A 19,396-nucleotide genomic window follows, 5' to 3' on the forward strand; every position below is an offset into this window, starting at 1 on the left:
TAATAAAGTTGATAAAGTTAATAAAAATCAATTAATTTTTGTATAATGGGCAAAAATGGAGACCCTAGCAAGACCACGATAAAATGAAATTATATTCCACCTTTAATTCAGGTTTTGGGCCTACAGATGGTGTGACAGGGTCGGGCCAGATGGCTACAGGAGAGTGACAGAAAGCAGATATATTAGCCCCAGGTTAAGTAGGTCCCTTTTCCCTGGGTAAGGTAACACGGAAGGTTCCAGAACAATCAGGAACCTTCTGGAGACAATTAAGGCAGACAGGCTCATTAGAATACCTGCAGCCAATCAAGAAGCTGCTAGAATCAATTAAGGCAGGCTAATCAGGGCACCTGGGTTTAAAAAGGACCTCACTTCAGTTTGTGGTATGCGTGCGAGGAGCTGGGAGCAAGAGGCACTAGGAGCTGAGAGTGAAAAGGCTGGAGAACTGAGGAGTACAAGCATTATCGAACACCAGGAGGAAGGTCCTATGGTGAGGATAAAGAAGGTGTTGGGAGGAGGCCATGGGGAAGTAGCCCAGGGAATTTTAGCTGTCGCACAGCTGTTCCAGGAGGCACTCTATACAGCTGCATTCCACAGGGCCCTGGGCTGGAACTCTGAGTAGAGGGCGGGCCCAGTTTCCCCCCAAACCTCCCAACCCCTGATCAGACACAGGAGGAGTTGACGAGGGGAGCAAATCCGCCAATAAGTGCAAGACCCACCAAGGCAGAGGAGGAACTTTGTCACAGTGGGTAATGTATAAATTTCCTTAATTTTTCAGTACTTTTATTTGATTGCTAGTCTGCCCAATCTCTCAAAATTGTATTTCAGTTTCATTTCAAGGCATAAAACAAAGAAGTATTTGATGCTGCATCTTATCTACAAACAGTATAAACATTCACTGTAATATTTATACATGATATTTAACTTATCTGACTCCTATAAATGATGCTAAAAAGTAGACTTTTTTTTATTGTGTGCACTGTAGTATTGTCTAAAGGCCTCAACTAGGTCAAGGCCAGATTGTGGTAGACACAGTAGAAACATGCTGGTAAATGAAAGTCTGTGCCCCAAAGAGGTATGTTTCTGCATTTAAGGTTCAGAAGTCCAAAAATGATTCGTGCTTCTCAAATTAATTCTGAAGCAGCAATAACTAATAGCAGTGTATACTTTTGGTGTCTTCTACCCCCTCTATTATCGCTTTTCAAAGTTTACACCAGAGATGTACAAACAGTATGAACTATCATACATAGCATCACAAGCAAATTTTATTTTAAAAAGAAGTCAGCTGGGATGTTCTCAACTAGTGGACCTTAATCACAAAACTTATCACTCTCCAGTAAGTTCTACTTTCTGCACACTTAGCCTCTATCAACCTAGGACATAAGATATAATTACTATTTATTACTATTTGTATTTCAGAAGCACTCAGCATCCACAATGAGACCCTTTGAGTGTGCAGACTCAGAGATGAAGAATCAGCGAAGTAAGGCAATTTATAAAAAGGTCTATATAGAACTAAGAAGTGAGTGAACAGTGGCTAATGTCTTAAAATATGAAGTAATTCATATGTTTAGAACAAACAAAAGTGAATACATAGTCTTAATCTGTGACATTATTAAAAGATACTGTTCATCTACTATTTAAAAAAAAATATTCAAAGCATAAAAAAGACAGGTAGGGCTACAAGATTCATTTCCAGCACTGGCAGATTGTCCTGTTAGGAAACCAATAAGGAATTGAATTTGTTTACTCTGGAAATAATGTACTGAAAGGTGACTCAAATTTCATATGAAGGCCACAAAATGCTTTCATAATTAATTTGGTTTTATTACAGGATAATAGTAATTAGTAAATAGATGGACATGAACTAACATTCAGAAAGGAGAAGCTTTAACTTCATATTAGAATGCTTTCTCTTTTTAAAAAAATTTAGGGTATGGAATCAGAAGTCAAAGAAAGCAAATGAGGCTACAAGCAACAAGAAATTTAGAACTGGAATTGATGATTCGTTGAAATACCTGAACTGAGTAACAGAACAGAAGAACAAAGAAAAGAAAAACAAGTAGTGAGAAAGTATCTGCAAAAATTCAAAGGACAAGGAATTCTGAGGTGACATTTAATATCTTTTCTTATTTTTCCTCTTCCAAAAAAGAATAGCCTTTCCCATCCCCACTGCTTAAAAAATCAAAATCAAATAAAAAAAAGTTTTCATAATTATCACTGTAAATATTTGTGTGGTTTCTGACTGTGGCCTTGTGATGGAAAGTTAGTATGCCCTGGTATTTAGCTAAGGTGAGGCTTTCTAAAAAATATAGTTTAAGCATAAATCACTTTGCGCACTTTTGTATAGTAGTATAGCTTATTCAGTAAAACCTATACAATAACTAATAGTTCAGAACAAAAATTAGCACTCCACTTAGTGAGTGGCACACTAGCAGGCGTGATAAATTTATGCCCCAGCTTTAAGTGTTCCTATAGACAAGCCCTAAGAAGTTGTATTGGTATGTTCCTAGTACCAGTCACTTCTGAGGTGAAAGCATGGTGGTTTTAAAATAAGGCCTTCAAAGCAGAAGAATTAAGCAGAGGAAAACGGATAACCATGTGGCGGAAAAACCTTGCATAGCAATATATGAACTTGGAATAAGAGGAACTTCCTAAATATAGTCCAGTGAATTGGATATACTGCGCCAAAAAAGATACACTTACCTGTAATTCTGTTTCCTATGACATATTTGACAGGATTACCACTCTTGGGTTTCATCTTGCTAGCATAAAACAGAGTAGATCTCCTTGGTCCTAAATGAAGTAGTGGAGAGCCTATATCTACTAGGTGCTTTTCTCTTGAGGAAAAGTGATCAGGGACAGAATTTAAAGCGATGTCGCTTGAGAAATTTCCCTAATCCTCAGAGCTGTTGGCAACAAATCAGCCAGTTTTATGGGCCCTCTTTCTAGAAGGGCTTTGATAATATTCTGGCAGGAACACAGGTGTTGCAGAAAGAGGAGCAGGAATAAATTGAGATTGAGGAGAGAGGAATGGAGTATTGCAGACCTTGGAGCTAGTACATTGCCAATGGCTCTAATCTAAAGAGAGGAACCTTTTAGATAGGACAGCAGCGATGGTGATTGAATGAATACTGGTAGGAGCTAAAGTAGCTGAATGTGAGTGTGTTCCACAAGAAATGAACATGAGGAAGTTAGAAATTATCAAAACAAAGCCTAAAGAGCGACACAAACCAGACTTCAGTAAAATATGCTGGCAATGTGGACCTGTGTGATTGTACAGCATATGGAAAGTCTTATCAAATGAACAGTAGTTAAAAACCATTTGGCTAAACTATAAAAGTGGAGACACCAATTAACTAGTAAAAAGGGAAAAGAAAATTGCCTGTACATGAGCAGGATATGATCAGTTTATTCCTAGAAATGGTGATCTAGGCCTGATCAAGCAGAACAAATCCCAGGATAATGTCTGGGTGCTGGAACTAATGGTAGGGGGACTTTCTGTAAAGTTCAAAGTAGAAACAGGACTAGAGGCCAATGTTTGCCTATGAGACCATGCTCAATGTTCTTATACATCAGGGGGGCTAAACCATGGCTTGAGAGACACATGCAGCTCTTTTACAGTTGAAGTATGCTTGTGGTGCCCCCCGACATTCTTCGCCTATCAGACTTGACGGGAGGGGAGCTCAGGGTTTCTGCCCTGTGGTGGGGTGGGGGCTAGGGGCTTCTGCCTAGCAGGGAGGCAGGGCTAGGGGCTTCTGCCCCACAAGAGGCCCTTGCAGGGCAGAAGCCCAAGCCCTGGCAAACACGCCTGGCTCTTGAACTTCTGAAGATTATTGTATGCGGCTTGGAGAGTCAGTAAGTTTGGCCACCCCTGTTATATAGACAAAAAATACTGGTCACATCACAACATAGTTTTATGGAATTTGACACCACTTAGTTAGAAAGAAAAAGAGTACTTGTGGCACCTTAGAGACTAACAAATTTATTTGAGCATAAGCTTTCGTGAGAAGTGAGCTGTAGCTCATGAAAGCTTATGCTCAAATAAATTTGTTAGTCTCTAAGGTGCCACACGTACTCCTTTTCTTTTTGCGGATACAGACTAACACGGCTGCTACTCTGAAACCTGTCACCAAGTTAGAGAGTCTCTGGGTCAAATCTGCCTGACCTTCGGATTTCTCAGCAATAGAAACAAATAGACTAGGAAAATTCCTGAATGGTTTTGTTCTACTTAAGTCAAAAAACAGCTCAGAGAATATCTAAAGCACAGTTTCACAACCCGAGGTCATGACCTAAAATTGGGGCCCCAGAACGTATCAAAGAGTCGTGTGTGGGGGGGTGTCCTGTCCCTCGAGGACATGGGAGGCCCTTTGGGGTGGGTGTTGCAGATCGTATTCCGCAAACACACACACAGCCTGCAGAGGCAGCCCTGGTCCCACAGAGCTGGCTGGGCTCAGCCTTGACTCCTGGCATTGTGACCTGGTGCTCAGGGTTGCAGCAAACACTCAGGTTTGGTCCAGCTGCCATTCTGTCATGATGACAAGGAACCACATGGGCCAAATGTGAGTGAGTGGTGCTATGACCCCATGCACCAGGTTGCAATGCATGGCTGGCTCCCAACAGTGTGGCTGGACCAAACCTGGGCAGCGCTGCAACCTCAGAGGTCACAATGGTTGGAGCGGGGAGCCAAGCCCAGCCCAGCCCTGTGGGACAGGAGCTGCCTCTATGGTATGCACAGTGTACTTATTTAGTACTTATTATGATAATACGTGTATTATATATCTTGGGTAAGAAATATTTAGTAAGCCAGCGACAAATGAGTCCTGAGCCCAAAAAGAATCACTGATCTAGAGTATGTAACACAGCCTTACCCTTGGATGAATGTGGCTTTGTGAAAAAAACAGGTAAGTTTATAGTCTGATTTAAGTGGAAATCAGAGTTCACTTTGGGGAGAAATTTAGAGTGTGATTAGAGTGTAAGCTTATCTCTCTGAAAAAAATCACACAGTGGGATGGCAGACCATGAAGCCATGTGACCTAAAATCCAAATACAAGTCTTCACTTTAGTATGTATGCTATTCTGAAACTGATTAATCAATTCTAGCATGTTGTTGAATCTAGTCTATGGCAGTTATTCTTGAGCCACTGTGGATTTCGTTACAGCCCCAATAAATTCTACCTTTTGATCTGGGGTTAACTGAGACTTCTTGTTTATTCAGTTCCAGCCTGCAGAACAGATGAATGATGTATTGAACACTGTTTATCACCTGTTTGGGAAAAGACCCGCTCACCAACCAGTAATCTTGATCACTGCATTTCAACTTGCGGATTGTGTCCTCTGCAGGTCCCAAAAGGCAAGTGGGGGATCACAAGGTGTTAAATTTTATTACAGCCAAAGCAAAGAAAATTTCACTCCTCTTCAAGGTCAAGTGTTACCCGTCAATCTCTCGAAATACACACACAAACCAATTCTATAGGCTTGTCGCTATTGTAATTGAAACATTTACTATAAGAGTTTTAAAAAAAAGTAAGGGAGGCACACAAATGTTTGATTTCAGATAAGGGGTTGCCAACCTCAAAAAAGGCTGAAAAACACTGGTCTAGATACAGGTAAACCAACACATTCCTTTTCCCGACATGTGCTGCCAGAAATTTCATGAAGGTTCTCAATGTCATCAACAACACAAAAGGAAGGACTCTCTACTGATGACGTGCATTTTATCCCACTGAAAAATGAAAATATTTCCTGTTTGCTGGCTGGCTGGAATATGTGTCTTGTAGATCGAAAGCTCCAAACCAACTTACAGGATCTAAGGAAGAAGTATGGAGAACAAGATTACCATTTGAAATTTGAACTGGCAAACAAAGGAATTTCTCAGGTCTAAAATTGAACACGAGGTTTCTGATTTCTTAGGAACTAGACAATATTGGGAATGGAACCCTTTCCCTCCAATACTGAAGGGGAACCTCCTCTATAGCACTGAGAGCCAGCAAAGATTGAACCTCCCGCTGAAGGAGACTCTTATGACAAGGGTCCCTAAAGAGGTGGATTAGGGTAGGAATTTCTTGGAATTGCATAGAGTGACCTCTCTGAATTATTTCCAGTACATATTGGTCTGTAGTATTATTCCTCCATCCCTCCTGGAATGGTCCCAAAAAGGGGTAAGGAAAGTGAAAAGATCTTCCAGGATTGGTTGGCAGCACTCAATATACATGTCAAAATGACTGCACTTGGAGCCATACAACACCTTAGCATTCATCTTAGTAAATGTAGACAAAGGTCTCCTCTTACAGAATCACCATTTGTTCTTAGAGAAATCTGATGTTCTCTGATAATGGAGTAGTGGCGGACTGCTATACAGTGGAGCAAGTAGAATTCATTTCTTACCAGTATGCTGCACTCATGGGAGGGAGAGTATGGCCATTCTTATGTTCTTATGTTCCTTCAAAAGGAAGGTCTTCTAGTGTAGTTTGAACCTTCTTTAGCAATCCAAATGACTAGAGCCATGACATGCTGCATGACGATCGCTATCAATTGCAAAGCCATATCTGAAGAATCAGTTGAAGCCTGTAGGGAGGCCTTCAGTATTAATGGACCCTCCAAGATTTAAATTTTTCCCTGGAGTCAGAAGAAAGTTTTTTGAGGAACTAAGCAACCTTGCTCAGCACATGGAAATCATAATGTGAAGGAAGGGTCTGATAATTCACTATGCAAAATTGAAGGCTAGCTGACGAATAACTCTTTTTCCTCAGAAGGTCCAAACTTTTTGACTCCTTTTCCTTTGGAGTAGTTCTAAAATATTGATATTTTGACTTCTCTTGTGCCATGGTCACAACTAAAGACCACAGAGAAGGATGAATGTAGAAAATACTCAAAGCCCACTAAAGGAACCTAATAGTTTTTTTCAAATTTTGTAGAGGTTGGTGGTACAGAGGCTGGAGTCTGACATAACTAAGTCTTCATTTATATTGCACAAGCCCCTTTGTAGTGGATGTATGTAATAAGTTCAACAATTTACACCCTTTCTCTTGGACAGGCTGAACTGCATTTCCACAACTTCTGCCACTCTGCAAGTCAGGGGTCTCAAAGTCCTGGCCCATGGGCCATCTGCAGCCCGAGAACCTGCCCACTACGGCCCGCAGAGGAGAGACGCATGCAGATATGCTGCCCAATGTCTGCTGCAGGCGCCGCCCTCGCAGCTCCCATTGGCTGGGGGAGAGGGACAGAGATACCATCACTAGTCACCAGGGAGAGTCAGCCATGGAGGCAGTGTCACTTTTTTCCACAATGAATACAAACAAGTCAAAATACCGAACACAACTATCTGATGCACACCTTGCTGCAATCCTGAAGGTTTCAACTGATCAGTCACTGAGGCCAAACATCAACAAACTGACAGAACTGAAGCGTTGGCTGGTGTCTGGCAAACACTAAAAACTCTCTGCAGGTGAAGAGTTGTATAAAGTTGTATGACAGTTTTATTATTTCTAAGAAATTCAAAATAAAAAATATAAACATTTTCTTTTCTGAACACCATCTTCAGTGACATTACTGGCCCGCTGGGAGGATTTGAGGACTTTCACTGGCCCTAAGGTAAATTGAGTTTGAGACCCCTGCTGTAAGTCATTCCATAATCATCTGACAAAGACATCTGGGCCTCAGCTGGTGACTGTGTCCTGGGACAGCTTCAGGAACTTGTTGAGGTATATATTCACAGAATCTGATGTGGAGAAGATTTCAGTCAGCAAGATGAGTACTTTTCTGTTATAGCTGCTGTTGCTTTAGAGGTGGGCCTAGGGAGAAGGAGATCTAGCTCTGGAACCAGAAGCTGAAGAATGCTTCAATGTAGGATATGGGCCCCATGGGCACCACTCAGGCCAAGCAGTTTGTCCATATGGGTATGCCAGGGTGGGCATACCCATTGGGGACTTTTGAACATGTCTATATTTACCCGTATGCCTGACCTGACTCTCAAATAAATAAGTCAGTCATGAGAGGTATCCCAAAGGCTAAGAGGGTGAAACACCTCCACTAATAGAAGATGAAGAGGAATATTCATCTTCTTCTTCCAAGAGACCTACTTGCAAGGCAGTGTGAGAATTGCTCCCTGAAAGGGGCTTACCACCATAACTCCCATGTGACTTAAAAAGCATCTCCTGAATGACAGAAACCTCTAATAAGGGGGAGTTAGGCTGCATGGAAGTAGTCAAATCATTGTGTGCCATATGGTTTGGCACCAGGTGGTGCTGCGGCATAGGTTGGCCTGGTAATGACGAAGCCCACACTGGGGACACTAATACCAGCAGCAGTAGCACTGCTGCCAGAGGAGTCAGAATTGGGATTATTGAAGCAGCAGCAACTGGCTTCAAATGCACAGGGCCTGACAGCTGCTGTGCTGAGAATGACTGCACTGAACAAATCAACACTGCAGAAGGTTATAAGTGTGCCAGCATCTGAGGCACATGACCAGAGCTGGTCTACGTGTTTTACCGCCCCAGACAGAAAATGGTTTTTGTACACTACCACCACCACCCCTTTCCCGTCCCCCAGCAAAAGGCATAAGCAAACAAACACACACACCCCGGCAAAAAAACAGCTCTTTCTTTTGGAGGAAGTCTTGCCAGGAAATCTTCCTCTGCACTCCTGCGGAGTGATACTTGTCACTGCTCACAGCTGCAATGGCAGGAATGACCAGAGTCCCAGAGGTTAAGGCAGTCGTTGGGGCACTTTTCACTGACGATTGTGCTGACTAGTGGGTTCTGACTCCCATCTAGTTCAGAGACTAGCCTCCTACCTTTCTTTAAAAGAAATAACTTCTTCCTATTACTCCTAGATTTAGCTGCCCCTTCAGTAAGGGCTTTACAATTCTTACATTTCTCTTTTTCATGGCCCTCCCCTAAAAGGTCAAGACAGTATAAATGTGTGCCACTAATGGTCATAACTACCCAACAAGACTCATGAAATTTAAAGCCCAGGGGTCTTAGTCCCAACATAATGTCAGACGCCCCTGTACAGGACAGAAAATAAACTAAATAAAGCTAAAACCCTCTAAATTATTACACCAATTACTAAATCTAAATAACCAATAAACTATTTATTAAAAAAAACTAATCAAATTTGTGACGGGGGGCAGGGGAAGTGGACAGTACAGCTGGGTATCTGTCACAGCAAAAAGCAGTGGAAAGGAACCAAGGGTTGGCTTGTCACTCTGCCCCCTTTATACCTTTGAAGGAAGAGAGGGACTCAAAGTCATCAAGGGAGCAGGTGCAACCAATGGACACTGCTGGCTAAAGCATTCTGATATCTAGTGCATGGTGTGCAAGTAACCATAAGTGGAACACACAGACAAACGCTTGAAAAAAACCTCAGATTTCACCAATCCTGATAAGAGGCAGAGCAGCTGTGAGGTATGGAATCTAACCTGCTCAACTGACATTCTAGCAATAACTGACCTTTATCACCAAGGAAAGCCTGATTGCCAGATACAAAGATGTATTTCAGACCTTGGGGAGCTTGAGTAACAGCATCATAAACATACAGCTTACTTGTTGTCTGCAGATGTTGGAAGATATCCTTAAGCCTATCTAGCACAGTGAAAGGCACTCTGCACAAAATTTAGAAAATAGGATTTGTAAGCAGAGTTCAAGGACTCGTGAACTGGTTTAACAGCCTTGTGATTATACAGAAGAATGGCACACTGGATATGTCTGGACTCATGGGCCTGAAAGTCAGTACACAGACAACAGCACATCATACTCATCACACAGTACTTTGACCTCTGTGTCAGGAAAGACAATAGTCTCCACCTGATACTATTCTTGATTAACAGGATGGAAGTTAGCAGATAGGGTTGGATAAGTTACCCTTGTGTATCTGCACATTCAATAATCCTATGGGGAACATACCATTTATGCCACCTGCCATGTGGAATCAAGTCTGCAACCAGGTATTCCAGCAGAAACATCAGGAGATCTTTGGCCATATTCAAGGAATTATTATGGCAATATTATCATTATGGCAGAAACAACAGAGCTGCATGACCAAATCTTGCACCCAGCTGATAGGAATGGCATATACCAAAAAATGTCAAGTTCAATAAAGAAATGATTCAATTCTAAACTATTTTTATAAAAAGAGTGAGACAGACAGGAGTTAGATCAGGGGTCGGCAACCTTTCAAAAATGGTGTGCCGAGTCTTCATTTATTCACTCTAGTTTAAGGTTTCCCGTGCCAGTAATACATTTTAATGTTTTTAGAAGGTATCTTTCTATAAATCTATAATATATAACTAAACTGTTGTTGTATGTAAAGTAAATAAGGTTTTTAAAATGTTTAAGAAGCTTCATATAAAATTACATTAAAATGCAGATCTTATCAGTTTAGTGTGATCCTTGCCCTTGCTTTTCCTTGCTGCGTTTTCCAATGTCTGGCACGTATTTGGATACTTTAAGCTGCACACAGGCTTCTGAGTGATCAGTTGTTAACTGGCTCCGAGAGGGACAGAGGACAGATTTTATGTGTGAAAATTCCTGTTCACACAAGCATGTGGATCCAAATGCAAACGCAATTTTCTTCAAACAGATAAATTTCACTGGCAGGGATGTCCAGCAGTTCAGAACAGAGTTTCAAGTGCACTCCGCAGATCTCCAAACTTTGATGCCCACAATTCTTTTTAACTGAATGAGCTGCATTTCGAAATCTTCAACGCCCATCCTTTGAAATACAGACAAATCCAAGTCGCTTTCGTTGAACTTTTCAGGTTTAATTAGAAAAGAAAGCATTGGGCCAAATAGCTGGAAATCTTGAAATCTGTCAGAAAATTCTGATTCCAGTTCTTGCACGTACATTCTAATCTCATCGTCAAACGCAGTGCGCTGTTCCACGTGGCGTGATAGTGATGTAAGCAGCAAATCAGGACTTAAAAATATCCCAGTACAGTAGCGCTGGAACAATTTTTAAGGTGGGAGTGCTGAGCTGTGCCCCCTCTTGCCCCTGTCTGCACCCCTCACTGTCCCAGGCTGGGGCCAGTGGGCCAGCTGGGGGCAGCTGGAGAGCCCCAGGCCGGTGGCCAAGACCTCAGGCTGGCAGCAGGCTGAGTGGGGCCAGAACCCCGGCTGGCAGGGGGCCGGCGGCCGGTACACCAGGCCAGTAGTGGAGCTCCCGGGACTGATGGCCGGGACCCAGGGCTGGCAGACAGAACCCCAGCTGGCAGGGGGCCAGCGGCGGAGCCCCCGGGACTGGTGGCCAGGACCCAGGCCACTGAAAATCAGCTCGCATGCCATAGGTTGCCTACCCCTGAGTTAGATCTTTTGAAGAAAAAGGGCTCTACAGGAAAAGAAACTTGCAGCTCCATGTAGTAATGACATGGATGCAAAAAGAATGGTCAAGACACAAAAGAGATGTTTTTCCTGCTACTAAATCCTTCTTGCCTATGAAGGATCTGCTTTTGTGTCAGGACAGAACCCTATTTGTAGGAGAAAAGGTGGCTGTATCTAACGTAGTATTGTTTCAGTATTGTTACATGAAGCTTACCAGGACATGCAGAGAACCAAGCTGACAGAGAAAGCAACAACATACTGGACTGGCATGTCTGGCGATATTGAGAAGATAATAAAAGGATGTTCAAGGTGTGCACGTAGAAGTCCTAGCAATTCAAAAGAGCTGTCATGAGTTTATGAGGTCTCCAACAATGGGAAATATGTATTTGTTTGAAAAATACTGAAGCACATGTAAAAATGGCAAGATCTACATTCAAAGTATTAAGGACTGATAAAGATCCCAGATAAAACTGCCAATTCAATTATTGCTAAACTAAAAGCACTATTTATCTGGCATGACGCACTGTGACCACTTATATGTGACAGTGTCCCATTTGTGACCTTTTAGTTCCAAATGTCTGCAAAGGAGTGGAATTTGGGTAAACAAGTGTTGCAGACACACAGTCATTGCTCAAAAACGGAGGGGAATCAGGGACAAACACACACTTGGTCATTATGGAATACTACAATGTGCCAGTGACTGGCACATAATTAATCATACTCATCAACCCAAATATTAACAGGAAAATTGCTCAGAGGACAGAAGGAGAATCCCAGTGGTAGCAGCCTTATAGAGATTTCAGAACCTGAGTAAAGTAAAAGAACATCTGGAAAAAGCTCAGAACACACAAAAGCAGCTATCCAATCACACAGAAAGATTTCTTACAGTTGAAGTAGGAACTCCATGTCAGGATGGAAGTACGTACCAGATTACTGCCTGCTCTTTTGGACATGTCAGACAAAGACATTATTCCTGTGCAGTGTAGAGACCACTGGAAAAAGAGATGCTTGAAGACCTACTTGCTTGGTGCAGGCAGTGCTATCTTGGCTCTGTCCTTCAGTGCTGATGGAATCATCAGTGCCAGTGGTGGAGGTCACTGATAAGGGTCTCTGCACTGTGTCTCTCACTGGCATGGTCGGTGCTGCAGAGGAGGAAGCACTCTTAGATTTATGCCTCGACTCCTTGTCTTTCCAACGGGGCTTGGCAGAGGTCCCAGTGCGGACGGTGCCAGAGGTGCCCGGTGCCTCTAAGGCGCTCACCCGAGTGATGATCTGCTTCGAGGACAGCGACCTGGCAGGAGACCATCTCTTTTTATGTGGTTCTCTCTGCGAAAACGGCGTGGTTCTTTTCCTCGATCTTTTAGAGGACTGAGCATTGTCCTTAGTTAAAGTGGATTTTCTCGGGGAGCCACATGAGGAAGGGGTCTGTTGTCCTAGAACGGAGACTGGTTTGAGAGATTTCTCCATTAAAATCAATTTTAGGTGGAAGTCTTGGTCATGCCTGGCGCTCGATTTCAGGTTGCTACAGTTAGTGCACTTTTGGGGGATGTGCGACTCACTGAGGCAGCGAACACATAGGTTTCCATCTGAGACAAGCATAGCTTCATGGCATGAGCTGAACCTCTTAAAGCCGGAGGAACCAGGCATTGTTGAATGGGTTAAGTGTTCCCTGCTCTGAGGGAACTAATGGGAAAAAGTTGGATTTTTTTAAACTAAGTAAACAAACACTAGCTATAGAATAGAATACATAATAGAAAACTCTAAAACTACTTCTAATTCTATTTTTCGAGGCTTAAGAGGAAGACGCTGGGAACCCACCACAGAGCTCTGTCTCAGGCCAAGGATGGTTGAGAAGGAACTGAGGGGGTTAGGCTGCATACACACTGGATGAGGCACCAACGATGCTGCAAGACAGCTATTGTTCACATGCAGCCTGGATGGATATTGGTACTCAAAATCTCCAATCCACGCGTTGGGACACACCGACACCTGAAGTGGAGCGCCCCCAGGGATATCACTCGAAGAAGTGAAGGTTGCAAAGTCAAGCGACAAAGAATTAGGAAATGCCAGAATTAAGATTGTACATGCTACATTAATTTGTCCTCTTGTGTGTATGTATAATGGTCACATACTATTTTTTCCACAGGATCTCCGCCTCACTTAGTGTTCAGGATGGAAAGTGATCACTGATTTCGTAACTATTCAATTTGTTTTTTATCCTGATCATTTAAAGTGTTGTTCCATGGTTTATTTACTGCACACCATGCAACTCTGCACTGAAAAAAGCTTTATGATGGGCTTTACTCTGGTGCTAACCCTCATAGTATGTGAGTACTATGGGGGGAGGGATAGCTCAGTGGTTTTAGCATTGGCCTGCTAAACCCAGGGTTGAGAGTTCAATCCTTGAGGGGGCCATTTAGGAATCTGGGGCAAAAATTGGGGATTGGTCCTACTTTGAGCAGGAGGTTGGACTAGATGACCGCTTGAGGTCCCTTCCAACCCTGATATTCTAAGATTCTTTAGTACTTCACAAATATTAATTCATATATCGTCACAAAATTCCTCTAAGTTAAGAAGGAACGGAGAGATAACAGCTAAAATAGTCACAATTGTCCACTAAATTTGGTTATCCAACTTTGAGACATCTAAGGCCTTATTTTTCAGAATACTACACATTTTTATGGACTTTATAAGTTCATTGAACAGCTCCCATTGGCTTCAGCTACAGCTGTGAGCACTCAGCAGTTTTGCAAAACCAACTGCAGGTGTCTCAAATTGGGCACACATAAAACAAGGAATACACAATAGTTGCCACCTGTGAAAGGCTTATTTTAAGTGACTTTCCCAGAATCAGATGGGAACTCTGCACCAGAAGTAGGAATAAAACCCAATTCACTATTGTGGCATTCAACTGCTTAAGCCATGAGGCCATTCTTTCTCTACCTGCAAACCTCTGCTTCATTCATTCCACACCTTTCAGCTGCTTGAGCAAATGAGACTGAGGTGCAAAAGACAACAGCCTCTTTTACTAGACAACTCTAGTTATCCTAGTGCATGGTCCATCCTGTGGCACTGAATAAGACAGAAGTTCTGTGGAAAAATAGTATGTGATCATGTAAACAAAGATTATTATAATGACTATACCAAAGGGAAGTGTATTAAGGTTGTACAGGCAACCTTAATTCTGGCATTTCCTAACCTTTGAGTGCTTGACTTTGCAATATAAACAGTCGTTAAACTTAATTTGGTTTATATATTGTCCTAGATTCTTTTTAAATGGATGAAACTCCAACAAGTGAAGTGATATTGACCATCCTATGTCTCATCAGCACTATTGGAACTTTAGATATAAAACACATCTCTACCATTGGAGCTAATGGAATAACTGAGAGAGAATCAGAGCTATTATTGCTATGTGGACCAGTCTCTAAAGGGGGATGAGACGCACACTTTGCAAGTAGGTTTTTTCAGCTATTTATCAGACAGCAGAGGACACAGACTCGGCAATCTTGGGTTCCAGTCCAGGTCCTAAAAGGGAGCATACTCTCTTGGCTACAGATCCTTCTAACCTTGTCCACCATGTCTGCCCCCTCTACCCTTAGCATGTATCCCCTCAGCCTGTCTCTGCCCCACATCTGACATGTATTCTCCATCTGCCCTCCCTGTTCCTATCACCTTTCCACAACTTTTCTTTGCCTCCCCCATTCCTCTGCAGTCCAGTTAGGCTGCTTCCTCCTTTGCCTCCATGCATCTAGGCATCAACACAAGGAGCACTGAGAGCACCAGAGAGGCAGTCTCTATGCCCTCAGTTCCTATGCCCAGAGCCACTGCAGCTTGGAGGAATAAATACTGGGAAAATTCTGCTCAGCCCCTGCAGCCGTGGGATGGAGCACAAGTAGTATAGAAAGAAAGTTCAGATAATTTGGCTGCCAAACTCAAGCAGGCCTTTACTGAGCACATGCTAACTATGTTTTTAGAGAGGCTTCCAACTGGCCTAACATTTGGGATGATTTTCATGGGGATGGGAAAAAGCACACCCCCTGATACCAGGTCAACTCCCCTGCCAAATTTCAAGTTTCTGCTCCAACACATTGAAACACTGGAATTTATCAATGAAGTATGTATGTATATATGAGGTTTTAAATATGGGAAAAAAACATTTTTTTCCTAACCTTCTTTTGAAAAATGACTGAACCATTTTAGCTGAAATCTTAAAAAAGTACATAAATAAATGGTCCAAGGGAGATGCCCAGCATGGAAAATTTCAGTCCAAATGATTAAAGTTTGATAAAGTTATAAGCAACTGAACACAAGATCTTATAATAGAAAGTGCTAGGTAATCTTAACTACATGTATCGCTACCAGCTCTGCATAAAATAATAAGTATACTTTCTTAGTTTTATGCATTTTTAAACTATTATCCCAGGAATGTGCCTTATTGGGAAGAATTTACTTTCACAGAGAAATACCAAAATAGAGGTCTCAACAAGCCCAGCAAGTCACCTTGAGTATGAACCAATATCAGGATATTGTCATTGTACTGACTCTGCAATACCTGCACTCACAAACCTGCAACTGCAGTCAAGAATTAGAGAGAACTGAACCTGAAAGTGAGGATAAATTAGAAGAAGGAATAATCACCATACTGAAGAAATAATACCAGCAAGTTAGACAGCTATAAAACTCCAGTGGAAAAATTTAAATCTGCCATTCTAGAGGGAATCCTTTAATCTCAAAGTGCATTTTCATTAGATTAATATTAGCTTTCCCAATGCAGATACAATAGACTGACCTGATAATGGGGTTTATACCACTGTTTCAAATCCCAGTCCCAAAGAATCATCTGTAAAAGAGACAAAATAAATAGTAATGAGTTATATGTTAATAGTCAAAAAGTGTATATTAATAGAATACATCTTGATCAGTTCATGCTATTTACAATAATTCCCTCCAAATTTTGGTGGGTGGGAAAGGTTAATTTTCAGCTGATCATTTCATTGTCTCAATTGCTGACATTAAAACAAAAGTCATGATAAAGTATGAAAACCACGTATAGCAATAACTGTCAGTAAAAGATTTAAATTTTAAGAGCAATGCAATTTATTTATTGATAAAGTAACTATATGGTCTTTTTTTTTAATCCTGCTGGATTGCAAACAGTAAAAAAGTCATCCATCAGACAGGTCACAGCAGTGGGTGGTGATGTTGCTTTTCTATTTTTATTTATATAGTTATAAAGGCAAATAAAATGGCACCTACGCTAAGCTCTAAGCACTCTTGGAAATAATTTATAAACACAGCTGACCAGCCGCCCTGTAGTGTGAAAAACTGCTATCTGACTGAATGTGCTACTTAGGGTATACTGAGCATGCTCAGTAACATCTGCTGAAGCCAGCAGCGAGGGACCCCTGCAGCAGCCCAGCCTCTGCGGGCAACCTCTGCAACTGACCGGCCGCTGGCACTGGCAGGGACCCCATAGCTCCCCAGCTGCCACCACTGGCAGGGTCCGCCTTGCAGCTGCTCAGCAGCTGCAAGCAGCCCCCCCCCCCACCCCCGCACAGGCAGAGGGATCCTGGAGCAGCTCAGCAGCTGCTGGAAGAGGCCACCCCACAGCTCCCCAGCCATCGTCAATGGTGGCAGTGGGACCTTCTCACAACTGACTGGCCACCAGTGGGGACCCCTGAGCTGCCCAGTTACCGCCGGCAGCAGCAGAGGGACTCCGGAGCTGCTCAGCAGCTGCAAGGGATTCCCACAGCTCCCCAGCTGTCGCGGCTGGCAGGGGGCCCCCCTGCCGCTGCTCAGCCCCTACCCCTACCCCCCACAGCTGCCTCCGGCCATGGCAGAGGGACCCTGGAGCTGCTTAGCGGCTGCTGGAGGGGGCCCCCCAAAGCTCCCCAACGGGCTCCGCAGGACAATGGGGACCCTGTAGCTCCCAGCTGCTGCAGGGAGATTGGGCAGTGTGCTGGACCCTTCTCCCTCCCCATTTTGTCAGGAATGTTTTTAATAAAAGTCAGGGACAGGTCACGGCTTCTGTGATTTTTTGTATCTTGGCCATGAACTGTCCATGACTTTTACTAAAAATATCCATGACTAAATTGTAGCCTTAACTATAACTCCCAGATCCTTTTCATCAGTACTACCACCTCACCAATTAATCCCTGTTTTGTAGTTGTGCATTAGATTTTTCCGTCTCAAGTGAAATACTTTGGCCTTGTCGTTATCAACCTCATCTTGTTGATTTCAGACCAATTCTCTAATTATCTAGGTCTCTTTGAACTCTAATCGTGTCCTCCAAAGTACAGGCTGGAAGGGGTTGCAAGGAGTCATCCACAAATTTTATAAGCATACTCTACACTCCATAATCCAAGTCATTAATGAACAGACTGAATAGGACCGACCCCAGGACTGGCCCCTGCAGAACCCCACTAGATAGTCCCTCTAACTAATCTCTACATGTGGTCTTTTATCTAGTTAAGCATGCACCTTATAGTATTTTCATCTAGACCACATTTCCCTAGTTTTCTTATGAGAATGTTATGTGGGACTGTGTCAAAAGTCTTACTAAAAATCAAGATATATCATGTCTACTACTTTCCCCTTATCCACTAGGCCAGTAACTATCAAAAAAGGAAACTATGTTTGTTTGGCATGATTTGTTTTTGACAAATCCATGCTGTTTATTCCTTATAACCCTATTATCCTCTAGGTATTAAACAATTAATTTGTAAACAATTTGTTACAGTATGTTTCCAGGTATCATATTTAGGCTGAGTGGTACATAATTCCCAATTCTTCTTTGTTCCCCTTCTAAAGATAGGCACTATATTTGCCCTTCTTCAGTCCTCCAGGACTTTACCTGTCCTCCATGAATTCTCAAAGATAATTGCTAACAGTTCTGATATTTCTTCAGTTAGTTCCTTAAGTACCCTAAGATTAATTTCATTAGGCCCTGCCAACTTGAATACCTCTAACTTATCCAAATATTCTTTAATCTGATCTTTCCCTATTTTGGCTTGTGCTCCCTCACCCTTGTTAATATGAATTATTTTGAGTATTTGCTCTCTAGTAATCATTTTAGCAAAGATGGAAGCAAAACAGGCATTAAATACCTCAGCTTTCTCAATGTCATCAATTATTAGCCCTTCTTCCCTGGTAAATAGGAGACCTACTCTATGCTTCATCTTTCATTTAACAAGTGGTAGGCCACATTCTATACCAGTTCATTTTCAAGTGGATTCAAGATGTAGCTTCAAGTGGAGCATATTCCTGTACAGTAATCAAGTAACAAATCGATAAAAGAATGAATTACAATGAGGTCCTTTTTGGTAAGAAAAGATCATAACCTCTAGCCAGATGCAAATATAAAAAATCTGTCTTGATATTGTTGAAAGTTTACCATTCAATAGTAATTGCAAATCTAACCAGACTCTCAAATTGTAACAAGTGGAAGACGCACACACTTTCAGTCAAGCTGTGGGGCAGATACAATCTGTGTCATATTGTCCAGTTGCTCTCCTCAACTCACCAACATCACTGCTGTTTTCTCTGGTCTGAAACTGAGCAAATTTGCTCTCATCCATACTCTTTGCCTCTTCCCAAACACTAATAAAGATGTTAAATAGGGGTTGAAAAAGGTATATATTTCCACTGATATTTCAGTAGTAAACACTATACTTGGTAGCGTCTCTATAGGTTAGTTTCCTTATGATAGAAACTCAAAGATAGCAGTGGTATCACTTCTTTCACATGTGTATATCCTGATAAATTGTCATTTATCACTAAGCTTTTTTTAGAAATTCTAACAAGTTAGCATTCCACATGACAATGTCCTTATCCAAGCCGATTTGAATTCATATCTAGTATGATTTTGTGAGACAGTTGCCAATACTTTATTAAAATTCTACTGTGTTGCATCTAACTCTTTCCCTTCATTCAGAAATTTTACAAGTCTACCAGAAAACCCTATTCTATGTAATTAGCTACTCAAAATTTCAACAGCTAAAGAGTTATCTATGTCTAAGCACAAAACAGATGGCTTTATATCTTACTTCCTTCTCCCTGCCCCCATAACCTAGTGGAGT

At 42.1% G+C, this 19,396-nt stretch overlaps 1 protein-coding gene across 7 annotated transcripts in view; it reads right to left on the bottom strand.

The window, feature by feature from the left end:
* The window catches only part of PDE3B (phosphodiesterase 3B), a 289,237-nt gene that overhangs the window by 129,536 nt on the left and 140,305 nt on the right, over positions 1–19,396 (bottom strand). For all 7 annotated transcript variants that reach the window (XM_075129383.1, XM_075129384.1, XM_075129382.1 and 4 more), the window contains exon 2: positions 16,108–16,158. In XM_075129383.1, the coding sequence (XP_074985484.1) occupies positions 16,108–16,158 (51 nt within the window). The remainder of the gene's footprint in view (positions 1–16,107; positions 16,159–19,396) is intronic.

Source organism: Caretta caretta, chromosome 6 (genome assembly GCF_965140235.1).
Source record: "Caretta caretta isolate rCarCar2 chromosome 6, rCarCar1.hap1, whole genome shotgun sequence".
In the NCBI taxonomy this organism is placed as follows: domain Eukaryota; kingdom Metazoa; phylum Chordata; order Testudines; family Cheloniidae; genus Caretta; species Caretta caretta.